The sequence below is a fragment of the Watersipora subatra genome, chromosome 6, assembly GCF_963576615.1.
Source record: "Watersipora subatra chromosome 6, tzWatSuba1.1, whole genome shotgun sequence".
Classification (NCBI taxonomy): Eukaryota; Metazoa; Bryozoa; class Gymnolaemata; order Cheilostomatida; family Watersiporidae; genus Watersipora; species Watersipora subatra.
In genome coordinates, this window is record NC_088713.1 from 45717050 (window position 1) to 45730549 (window position 13500).

General features: G+C 34.5%; 1 protein-coding gene across 4 annotated transcripts in view; it reads left to right on the top strand.

The window, feature by feature from the left end:
- Positions 1-13500, top strand: part of LOC137398947 (guanine nucleotide exchange factor VAV2-like) — a 76486-nt gene that overhangs the window by 42416 nt on the left and 20570 nt on the right. For 3 of the 4 annotated variants that reach the window (XM_068085109.1, XM_068085112.1, XM_068085110.1), the window contains exons 15-19: positions 388-521; positions 2895-2945; positions 3537-3569; positions 8083-8172; positions 9564-9676. In XM_068085109.1, coding sequence (XP_067941210.1) covers positions 388-521; positions 2895-2945; positions 3537-3569; positions 8083-8172; positions 9564-9676 — 421 coding nt within the window. The remainder of the gene's footprint in view (positions 1-387; positions 522-2894; positions 2946-3536; positions 3570-8082; positions 8173-9563; positions 9677-13500) is intronic. The other variant, XM_068085111.1, reaches the window with a different exon arrangement.

Below are 13500 nucleotides of genomic sequence, written 5' to 3' on the forward strand. Positions count from 1 at the left end.
TTCCAGAAATTCCATTCAGGAAAAATTTAGTAATAGAACAATGCTTCTAAATTTATGATCATGACTCATCAGCGTATTGCGCAATAGCTATTGTCATGCTATAACTTTGTTTATGATACTATATACAGCACTCAGAATCTGTGACAGGGTTCTTATATAGACTAAGATTCCAAAATGTGTTGCTTCCTGTTGTTATTATGTATACCGGATGTGGCTTCCTGTTATTATGTATACCGGATGTGGCTTCCTGTTGTTATTATGTATACCGGATGTGGCTTCCTGTTGTTATTATGTAGACCGGATGTGGCTTCCTGTTGTCATTATGTATACCGGATGTGGCTTCCTGTTGTTATTATGTATACCGGATGTGGGTGTTTTTGTTTGTAGTGAGAACTTCGATCCTCCCTCGTCAAAAGAGAACGGATTCGAATTTATGATGCAAACGTTCAGTCAGGCTACCACGTGCGACTCCTGCAATAAACTACTGGCCGGCTGCTTCTATCAGGGATATCTTTGCTCAAGTTAGTGTTGTGCCAATTAGGGCATCTAGTGCTGCAGCAACCAATATCATAGTGCATCGCTAAATAGGGTATATAGTGCTGCAGCAGTCGATATTTTAGGGCATCATTAATTAGGGTATCTAGTGCCACCACAGCCAATATCATAGTGCATCGCTAAATAGGGCATCTAGTGCTGCAGCAGTCGATATTTTCGGTGCATCGCTAATTAGGGCATCTAGTGCTGCAGCAGTTAATATCTCAAGTTAGTGCTACACCAACAGTTACTAAGGCATTTAGTGCTGCAGCAGTCGATATCTTAGTGCGTCGCTAATTAGGGCTGCAGCAGTCGATATTTTAGTGCATCGCTAATTAGGGCATCTAATGCTACAGCAGTCGATATCTTAGTACTCTTTGTACACCGCCAATCCATATATTAGTGCAGTTCATATGGTAATTTTAGGCCAATTCATGTTAGTGCTGCGACTAGTGCTGAACAGGTGAAATGTTAGTGCTGCGCCAGTTGATACGTTAATGCTGCTCTAGTTCAAATATTAGTGCTGTGCCGATTCATATATTAGTGAGGTGAATGTCAAATGTAAGTGCTGCGCCAGTTCATACGGATGTGCTTCATTAGTTCATAGGTTATGGTTGCATCAGTTTTTATGTTAGTGCAGCCGTAGTTCATATGTTAGTGCTGCGCCGATTCCTATGTTAGTACTGGGCAATATGATAGTGTTGCCTCGATTTTTATGTTTATATTACGCTAGGTGGTATGTTAGTGCTGCTCCAAGTCATGTGAATATTGATACCAATTCATATGTTAATTGACGTCAGTTCATGTGTTCAAGCTGTTTTTCATGTGAAATGGGAAATTTGTTAACAATATGTAAGTGCAAGTTAATGTAATTATTGTACCCCACTTGAGATGTTAGTCATGCACCAGTTGATATAATAATGCTATACCATTTGATTGTTGTTCACTCTTCGTCAGGGTAAATAGGTGAGATAATGAGAATTTTACAAACATACAGTAATAATTGTTAGGTGGTTCGATTTATGTCATACTCAATTATTGATTTGTCTGTATTTATTTATTGGACGTTTGTGAAACTATGTCTTAAATTGCTGCTGACTAGGCACTTTTACTGCTGCTGCATAGTATTTCATATCAGCATAATTAGCAAGAAGATAAAAATGTGTCGTTTTTGTATTTAGTTCAGCGGAAACGATTGGTCTTGCATGCATTGTTTTTAATATTTAAGCACTTTTTGGCGTAACCTAAATAAGAATTCAAGCAGTAATGCGTTTTACTGACCTTCACACCGTGATAGTGTTATATTCTTCACATTGATTCATCGTGTTACGCCACAAACCTAGTTTCCTGAGCAATATTTACCTCACGAATCGGGGGTGACGGCACAACCTGTTTATAATTATACTATTTGTATTTGTGATTAAAATTGGGCTATCTCAAACAAAATGATACAGTAACAATGTGCTGTCTGCAGTAATAAATACATGTATTTGAATTACTCAAGGAGAATGTCAGCTATATATCGTAATGACGATTCTTCAGGTGCGTCATTGACTTGGGCGAGCTTGACAACGATTATAGACTGCTTTATGAGAAAGTTTATCCTTGCTGAAATATATCATAATCAGTTTTACAAAATGCGCGATCAATGCCAGGTCGATTGTTTTCGCTCTTTTTCAATGTGAGTTTTATTAACAGATACTATTATAATATATATATATTACATAATATACATAACATATATTATATTACAATAATATATTATATATATGATAATTATATTATATTAATTATATAATTAATATAATTATACAATATAATTATATTGTAATTATGATAATATATAACATATATGTATTATTTGTTATATAATATATATGTAATATATTATATAACATATTTATATATATTATATTACAATAATATATATAATACTTATATATACATGTTATAAAATATTGTATATATACATATTATGTACTATTTCATTTTTATAACAATATATTACATATGGATGATGTATATAGGAATATATATTGTTTTACAATTATATTATGTAATATATATTACACAGTGGTATCATATTTGACTGTCAACCATGGGGTTGGTGGTTCGAGCTCTGCTTAATGCCAATCTGACAAAAAGCTCTCAGCAAGCTTTCAACCCTAAATTGCTAGTCCTGGCGGTGTGTTTCTCTACTAGAGAACACTACTAAGCATTGTCACTACATGACAGAAGCATGCCATTATATATATATATATATATATTATAAGTATTTTAATATGTATTATTTAATAATTATATTGTAAGTATAATCATAAGATATATACATATTGTGTATTATTTCTTTTTCATATCAGAAACGAAGTTGAAGGTACACAAGCACTGTATTGACAGAGCCGTTAAACAAGGTTAGTACTCATTATGTATACTTGTATATTTTCTTTCACGGAGTAGGTTAGTACAGATAGCTTTGCATTTTTAAAATTTCTCTTCTACCATTTCATTTTTGTTGCTGGTCTTCAGGTCACCTAGACGTTATATTATATCGACTAACTGAATGTTGGGTTTATTCCTTGTTTGGCATTAGTGTACTAATGATTATTGGAGTTGTGATCCCTTCCGCATAGATTTGTGAACCTTTTCTCATAGTGCGGCTTTTTATCATAGAGTTGGAATTTTATTATGAAAGAATAGTCATTCCTTACTCATGGAGTTTGGATCATTTTCTCATGAAGTTGTGACACCTGTATCTAGGGTTGTAATTCGTTGCTATTGGAGTTGTAATCCCCCTCTCATAGAATTGCGATCCTTCTCTTCCACTAACTTTATAGTGGGCACAACTCCTTAAACATTCATTTGTAGAAGTGCATTTGGTACAGTGCTCCTCGAGTCTTAAGGATTTTAGGTTTTTTGAAATGGTGTTGGTAAAATACTTTTGGATTGTTTTGGTTTCATGGGACGCATGTGAGATTTTCAGTCATCAGAAGGTGTTTTTGTAGTTCGTCCAGGTCCGCTTTCTCCGCGGACACCAAGTAAGTTGTCTCCATCGCTTTTTGCCTTGTATTAATTTTCCCTATTCGCTATAGCATTGCTTCGCTCACTGCCCTATTAGTTTTGCTAGCTCCTTGAATGATTATGCCTAGTAGCTGGGGAATATCTCAGCCTGCATGCTTGTAGGAACCTAATCATGTAGATGCCCCAATGGGAAGGTCACTCACTATTCTCACCTATTAATCTCAACAGTATTATGCTTGTCCATTAGTAAACTATCGTCTAACCTTTGCACACATGGAGTTTATCAATTCTCTGCTATTTTCGTCATTTTGTTTTCTATAATACTTTTATATATAAAAGTATTATAGAAATATATCTAATGTATCATATATTATATTGATACATTATATTGAATTTATCGATTAAGTTGATTGAATTTACTTATCTTCGACTAGCAACTAGTTTGAGATTGTATTATATATTACATAATATATTATATAATATATAATACAATCTCAAACTAGGTGCTAGTCAAAGATAAGTAAATTCAATCAGTCAATATGCCTGAATAAAATTGGGAAATTTCAAAGAAGAGAGAACGACTCCAAAACGTTTGTTATTAGCATCATCTGATTGAGTGAAAAGTATGACTTGGCTGGTTGAGCTGATGATATAATTAATATACAGTCAAACATGGATAACTCGAACTTCACGGGACCGCGCGAAAGTGTTCGAGTTATCAGAGCGTTCAAGTTATCAGAGCACTGTCACAAGTCCATTTATTTATTTATTAGTAAATACATGCACATATACAAACTATAATAGAAATCAAAAGCTCAAATGGCTTGTTTCAAATTAAATGCTTCGAATGTAAAGTTTAAAACTTTTTTTTATCAAAAAATATCGGACATTTTTCTATCACTTGAGATTGGTTTGTTGTTTGAGGTGATGTTATTGCCAGGACGTTTTTCAGATTAAAATTGGCAAAACTTGATCGTTATTCAAATGCTCAGAAGAAAATACATCTTTTTCTTTTGAGCGTTTTAACCAAGATCAATTTTGCCGATTTTTCTTGAAGCTTATTCGAAGGTCACCTCACTTTTCCATGCTTCCGAAGGGCCATCGCTAAGCGGATGTTTGGTAAAAATCAACATTAACCAAACCTTTAGAAAAGTCGTTGACAAAAATATTTTGCCGACGGTGGTAATAACGACGTCTATGAATTACGAAATGTTGAGGTTTACCTCTATGACTTGGAATGAAGTGATTTTCTAAAGCGATAACCACCGTCTCGGTAGCCGTTGAGCAAAAAACTGTTCGAGTTAACAGAGTTGAGGTCGAGTTATCTAAAGCAATTTATCATTACGTGGGAACGGACGAAAGAAACCGTTCGAGTTAACCATGTGTTCGAGCTATCTGAGGGCGAGTTATCCATGTTTGACTGTATTTGGTTGAAGTTGGTTTGATTAATCCTCTAATTTATGTTGGCCAATGCATTTACCATGCAAGCTAAAAACTAATTGTTTTTTGCAACACAGGTGAAAAAAAAAACATTTTTGCTGTTTGCAGACTTGTTGTGCTTCATAGTTATAGTTATTTGGATTATTATATTTATTACACTTTGTTTTTGTACTTACATTTTTTGTTTGATTTCTCTAAAACTATGCAACCTCTTTATTTTCGTTCAAGAGTATATTTATTCTTCATTCATTCTTCTGCCAACCTGGCATCAGCTTTCTAAGCTTTCCAACAATATAATGTATATAATTGAAAACAAAAACACAAACCTGTTATTAAAAGTGCAAGAGAAGCATCAAAAGAATAAGAAGTCCACACAAAAGTTAATCATTATGCAGTTTTCATTAAATTTTTTTTCATGAAATACTCGCCAAATCAAGGCTGGTACGGTGCATCTCCGGGTTATGGCGTCTCAGTTTTATGGTTTTTCCGCCTTACGATGCGGAACACGATGTTTTTTTGCCCCCTCGTTATGACATTTTTTCTTTCGTTGTCAACAGAAATTGTTCTCAAAATTCAAACTTGGCAGTCGGTGTGCCACATACGTCAGAGTCACAAACATGCTGATATGCTATTTGCCAAAGTCCCTCTCACAACGCCTGGAAGAGATACGAAACTGTCTCTCTCCTGTCACTTCAGCATTTTTGTTTCGTAAGACGATTTATGAAGACGATGACGATATAAAAGTTTAGTTCTGTAAAATATTTCACTGAATAAGTACTCAAGAGGTTTGAGACAGAAAGTAACTGCCATGTAAGTTTTCCCCTTGAAATTTGAGACAAATTTGATATATGAGGAAACAAGATAGGTCTTGATGCAGCAGCTAAGTGGCTGAGTACGCCGAGATGCCACTTTTGAGAACGGCATCACTCGGTATTTTCTATTGGATTAATGTGAAGAAGTGTTATAAAGGTCTCTGAAAGTTAAGGTGAAAGCCAGGCTTCAAGAACAAAGCCAGATAAAGCAAACACATAAAAACAAAATACGAAAACAAAGTTAGATTTAAGTTTAGCATAAGATTTACAATTAGGGTCATGATCACAGAAACTATGGTTAAGTCGGGATTGTAAGATTTGAAGTTATCTACATTAGCAGAAGGAGAAAATTCTCACAGTTATTTTGCAAAAAAAATTGATTCTAACTTAATTACAGCAGATTTTATGGTCAATAAACTGAATGCACGTTTACCATTAGTGCGAAAGCATAAATCTGAGAAAACTGGTGTTGAAGTTTGAGAAACGAAAACCGCTGCACAATTTTGTTTACATTTCAAAACGTCATAGTAACCAATATCAAGAAGTTGTGGTATTTATCTAGATTTCTGTATTTATGTCCAAAAAATTATGCTGAATTTAAAAATCTAAACAGATTTTAGCTGGTTGTCATAGAAATAGCTGTATATTTATAAGAAAATGTATTACTTATTTTTGCAGATGTTAAAAACGGCTTGGCAGTACCGCGATATGGGGCACAGCCAAATCATCAACAAAATCTTTAAAAAAATAACAACAGTAACATATTGCACACCATCGGTCACAATATACTTCGATCTTGGATATTCGAATAATTATTCTTATAATAAAATCTGATAAAAATCTCATAAAATCGAATAATTATTCTTATAATTAAATATTGTAATAATCTTGTAAGAATCATTAGGAAAATATCATCGTAATTCCCTTTACTTTCACTGCTTTTGACATCAGCTGGAGTACCAAAGTACTCATTATAAGTGTCCAAAATGTCAGAGATATTTTTAAAATCGGCAAAAAAGAAACGATTATATTTATCGGACGCCATTTTTCAGTACTTCCTGTTTAGCATAGCAACGGTTTTAAGGGGGCTTTTCCAAGGGTTAAAGACTTCTATTGGCTAAACTGACTTCAGATTTAGAAAGATCACTCTTTAATTGGTCCAGATACACATGTTGCAAAAATCGTTACCAATATTATAAATTCAGTTGGTGCAACTTGAAAGTCGGATAACTCAACTTTGTGATTTGCGACTTAACCATGGTTTCTGTGACCGCGAAACATTTGTTTCAAGGGTGTATTGTAAGCTAAATTCATTTAAGTTAAATTGAAAGTTTATATTATACGTCTGTCCCGAAGGTGAATACTCCATACGGTAAGTACTGTACATAGTAATGTTACATTTTATTGCAGATTATAACCACTAAATTCACCAAAGTTATTATAGGTAATTATAATTACTACAATACTAATACAATAATACTAGTTTTCAATATGTTCAGTACGTATATAAAGTTTTGATGATTTTTGCCAGTTGGCGTTTGCATCAGATAATTACGATGCCAACACCGTAACGAAAAATGTTGTATTGTAGGGGGTCCACTGTATGGCGTAAGGTGTGATGTTGATTGCTAGGACAGGGTGATGTACTAGAATTTGATGTCATCGCATCTTTAATGTAGATTCATTTAATAGTGGTAGGTCAGTGCTCGATCTCCTTAGTCAAACAATTACGGGTTCAACTAAATAGTTTGAGTACGAACTGTATCTTAATTGGAACAGATTTTCGGATTGCGAACTATCCGAGTAGAGTCCGACAATGAAAGGTAATTTGTAAGCATCCTAGCTGCATCTATTTTTCTTATTCTGTTTGCAGAGCTTAGATACAGCTTCATTTTAATTTTTTGGTATTTTCTATGGGTAACGACAGATTAAAATACGTTCTGTTGTTTATTATGGGAAAATGGGGTTTGGTATTCAAACAAATCGGTGCTTGACTACCAGATTTGAATGGATTGAGCACTGAGTTACCACTGTAGCATTTAATTTTTTGTTTTTTTCTGAATCTTAAAAAACCTTTAAACAATTAACCTTGACCTGTAGTTACTTTGTTCTGTGATACAAAAAGGTCTGCACTCATGTTGATTTGTCACATAATTTGTCACAGGCTGCATAATATGACGTTGAACTGATTTTAAAATACTGTTTGTTGGAATAATTCCAAAGCTAAGGTTGCAAACAATACATGAATGTGTTAATATGGCATCTTATCCGCTTGCAGGCCACAGAAGGCAAAGGTATGTCACAAAGCACGCATATCACGGTCTTCCACCCCATCCTCAAGATAAACCTACGCTGTCATTCAACAAAGGTTAGTTCACTTTTGAAAAGCATCTCTGAAAAGTAGATATTTACAAGGTCATCGTTTGGTAGCCAGTTTTTATGTTATTCGCATATATCGCATTATATATTCGCATTATTCGCATCATCGTCATTTGTAAATGACCTTTTGAGTTTGTTCTACCATAACGCTCATGACAAAATTCTAATCTCATTTTTAATATTTAGAGTATGGACAATTCCTAAATGTTTGTTCAAATTTTACAATGTTGGCTATAGTTTTAATATTAGTTATAATAAATACCTTATGTCATTGTTTGTACTCATCAGAGTTTGCTGCCATCTGGTCATCACAACCAGGTGTGACACCTTAAAAAGGAAATGATTTGATCAGAAAAATACTTTAAAAAGCCCCTAAAATGCAAAAATAACTTCTCGAATTTGAATTTATGTTAATAAATCACGCTATGATTGTGTGTGTCTGTTGGTCTGCGTGAACGCTATGCATTTCCACACTCGGCCGATTTCATCCAAACTTCACGTGTATATGGTCCACGCCTTCCGTCAGGCCAAAAATAGCTGCTTTCAAAATACTGTCCGGTTCCTCTAAACCAGCCTCTCAAATATGAACTAACACAAAAATTTTAGTACATTTTATCAGAAAGTATTGGTATTTTTCTATCATTTGTGATTGTTTCTTATTTTTGAGATGATCTGACCGCCAGGATGTTTCAAGATTAAAATCGATAAAACTTGATCGCGAGCAAAACGCTCAGACATCTTGTAAATTAAAACATGACAAATGCCGGTACTTTCTGATAAAATCTACAAAAGTCTTGTATTAGTTCATCTTAAATGCTAGTAACGCCTAGAATATAGAATCTCAGTCTCTAGGAGACAATCATCCTAAAACCCTAACTGCCCTGATCAGTTTAGTAATTAAAGACAGTCCCACTAATAAAGCATTTATCTATTGACTCATAATTTCAAATAACAAGGTTGACATGTTAGCAACAACCTCCAATTTAAAGTAGTACATGCTGTCTGGTCTGGCTGTGTCAGGTCGTGTGACCATATCTGGTCGTGTGACCATATCTGGTCGTGTGACCATATCTGGTCGTGTGACCATGTCTGGTCGTGTGACTATGTCTGGTGGTGTGACCATGTCTGGTCGTGTGACCATGTCTGGTCGTGTGACCATGTCTGGTCGTGTGACCATGTCTGGTCGTGTGACCATGTCTAGTCGTGTGACCATGTCTGGTCGTGTGACCATGTCTGGTCGTGGGACCACCTATGACAAAAATGTTAGCAAAATGTAAACGAGAACTCCTTCAAATAGATAATTTGGTGTTTTGAACTTCACCTGTTATCCTCCTCAGTTAACCTTGTTGATGTCTGTGGAAACCTCTCCTCTTGTTTCAGGTGAATCCATAGATATACACACTGATCAAATGCATGATCGTGACTGGTATTATGGGAGTAAAAATGGAAACCAAGGCTTCTTTCCAGCAAGTTATGTGGAAAAAACCCGAAGTGTGAGTTACTTAACCGTTCTTCCACTTGGTAGTCATATCCTGGACTTAGTATTGCAGGTCAAGATCCACTATTCTTGTTTTCCTTTTCAAGCATAGACCTATTACCTATACTTAATATCATTAATAGTTAATACTTGTTATAGTTAATAGGTCTATGTTCTCAACTCTTTCACTACAGTGATCCTTTTTAATGGCTCACCTTAGTTCCTATACAAAAACACGATCACGGATCTCGGAGGTAAAGAGGCAACGGATTAACCAAAAGCTTTGCCACAATAAATTTAGAGCACTGGGTTATCATTTTGACAAAAAATGAGCCAGTTAGTTTTGTTTTCACTGATAATTCTCAGCATAATATTGTAGTTTCCTTTTTTTGTTCAGGGTTGGTGAAAAGAAAAATTGTAAACAGACATCTAAATGGGTTTCTGCCAGTGAAATGCTTAAACAACGGAGCTAGGATATTTCTGATAACTATATTTTTACATTAGTGAATGGGGTCTGCGTTTTGGGCAATATGCGGAAACGAGATCATTTTTCTTCACCAAACTAGAACAAAGTATTTACCCTTTTGCAGGCATGGCGACATTATTGTCGTTTAGCGATACTGAGGCTGATGGGCAGAGCGACTATTATGTCGCCACACAAACCCTTTTGATAAACTGATTTTTTATTAACTTTTTCATTTAATTTGACGACCGATAGTAAGCTCCAGTAGATTGGTCTCTGTTAACAACCCAAAGATGAGTCGTTTTGAAAGAAAAAACCTAAACGAACGAAAAGTCCGAAATAAAAACGTTTTCGAATGAAATTGGAAATTTTTTCTGTAGCCTGTTTCTGATTTTGTTTTTGCTTTCTGAATGTTTTCCCAGAGTGCAACAACTAATCTTTTACTGTCATGGCGTCCTCCAAAGGCTATAGGCAAAGACAAGGCCTTAGAGGAACAAGAATAAGCACATGGTGTCAAGACAGCGGTGTAGGCCTCTGCAAGGGCAAATGCTTCCAAAAGTACCATAGCTAGAGAAGCAGTTATATGAAGAATTGACTTGAAACATGTATATTTGTATTTACCTGTATCATGAAAACATAAGGACGGATACTATATCATAAGTAAGAGTGTACGAAGGATTTTTTTTAATCGATTTGTGAAAAATTAATATGCCTCAAATGGTGTCTCAAATAGCCCAAAAAACTTGCCTGCGGAGGGGCTAAACAAAGTATCATTGCGTGTAAAGTGTATGTAGCAGAGTATCAAGGAAAATATCAATGCATTTGATTTTCAAATGCATTAATTCTTGTGCAAAATTTTTGCAGATTCCAAAATACTTTAGATTGAAGCCTTATGATAGAAACGCTAGAAATTACATCAAAAATACCAAGTGTACATCAGCAAAAGTTTTTTCCACAGGAATTCAACGATTTTATGTGGAAGAGTTAATGATGGGCATACTTCCTTAGTTTAATTATTGCTTTTTACTGTCAAAATCAGGAAACAGCTGGGTATATATATATACTAGAGCTGCACAATGATCGCGTTAATTAAACGATTAGCGCAACTAATACAAATAAACGATTAACTGAGTTGAGCCAATTAATCTTAAATAAAATACAACCGAGGTGGTGGTCATGATGTGGTTCCTTTCCTTTGTACTCTTTAGTACCATACGTTATGTTATACTAACGTAGCAGGTTACTACCATTTAATTTACTAACAAATATTATGACAAGCAACACTTTCTTACCAATAAATTAAACTACAATGATTTTGCACTCAACTATGAAAACACAGTGAGTCGCTAACATTAAACTTGTTTATACAATACAATGCACAAGCGCCGTGCCGATCTAGCTGTAAGCGGCCATGTTGTTAGTTGTTTGAACATGTTTTTAGGTAATAGCAACAAAAGTGATTTCAGTATTATTTAATATCTTACAGTTTATTTTTGTTTATTTTTAAAAACTTCCTTAAGTAAATTATACATGTATTTTCATTTTTCAAAAAAATCACAATCATATTTCAGCTTCAGAATATTAGTAATATAAGATTGACACTTTATTGGAACATGAAAGCAGAAATATGTCTTCCACCCAAGGTAGCGCATTTCTGTAGGTTGTTGGAAGCGTAAACAAGAAAGCGAAGTGCGGTATATGCCAGAAAGAATTTGCTTACCACCACGGCACATCATCATTAAGATATATTTTAACTAATTCTCATCCTACTGCGCAGAAATCATCACCAGCTGTCGCAGACAATAACTAATACGACTGACTACCGGCATTGCTGTCCCCTGTGAGCAGCTATTCTCTAAAGCTGGCAATATTGTATGTAGGAAGAGGGCATCTCTTTATTCAGATAATGTGAATAAACTGTGCTGCCTCAACTCTTGGCTGACTTAATTATAGACTTTCATAGACTGTATTCATATCTATAATAATTATTACATTGTAACTTATGTACATTGTACATAACAGGTAATCCTGCTAACAATTGTTTAAAATATAATTAATTTATATGTAGCTGTATTATTTGTTTTTGAATATGCAGGTTTTTGCTAGATTAGTTCTAAGATTAATCGAAGATTGACTGGTTCAGACCAGTTATTAATCGCGATCAATTTTTATAATCGTTGTGCAGCTCTAATATATACGCATCATGGTGGCAACATTGAAAGCAGCTGATGATCACACCAGATACATTTTATTTTTTTATTTCAAGTCATCTATCTACATGTATATATGTATATGTATCTCAAAGTTTGTCTGTATGTGTACTCGTTGTCTTGTTTGCTCAGCTATAACTACTAAATTCTTGGAATTTAAAGTTCCGCATTATGATGGGTTAGAACTTACAGAGATTATAACCAACCGCAAGATTTCAATCCACGCGCTCTAACACTGAGTTAGATATGGCATAATGATCAAAGAGGTTATTATATGGTGTATGCACATGCTAAATGACGTATTATTTTAGCATTGCGCCCATGGAGTGCCCCTATTATGAAATAGTCTTATCCTAAATATAGGAAACAATGCTTTTTGTTATTTTTTCATTGGAGCGGATTTTTTTTGCCGATTGATATCAACAATAATTTCTTTCGGAATGAAAGTTTGGCAAGTTGTACACTGATTATATCAGTTATTAAGAGATGTACGTTGCTCACCATGGCGAGTTCAGCGTTATCCCCTATTATATGCGGTATAGCGTATCCACACGCTAAATGACGTATTATTTGAAACTATGAATTCAATCAACTCTATGAAACACGATGCTTTTTCGTGTTTTCTTGAACTTCTTTTTTCGGTTTTTCGTAAGGTTCAATTACCATATCCGGGGTCAAGGCTAGTTCTTCTTATGCGAATAATTGTATTATCTTCATGGGAAGAGCCTCGACATTTCATCTCCATTCGGTCAGACAAAGACTGTACGATATCTCATTTTTACATTTGTACCCGTATTGAGGGGTAAGAGTATCGTCGTATTCAAAGTTTTGATGGATAGCTTCTGCTGCAACAGTAACTTTTTTTATACACATGATTCTATGCAACGAATTGTTATTATTATTTCAACATATTCAAGGTTTTTATTTTGTTTACTCAGGTCGTATTAATTGTATCATTACCGAATCATCTTTTATTGTAATCATAGCAAAACTGGCCTAATTTAGCCATTACTTGCTAATTATTTCACATTTACATCCAAACCTTTTTATAGTTGTTTTATTTTTTTAATTTATAAGTTAGAATGATAAATTTTATTATATGTTAAATACAAATCAATTTTCTGTCCAAAGAATTTTTTATTACTCGGGCAACGCCGGGTAGCACAG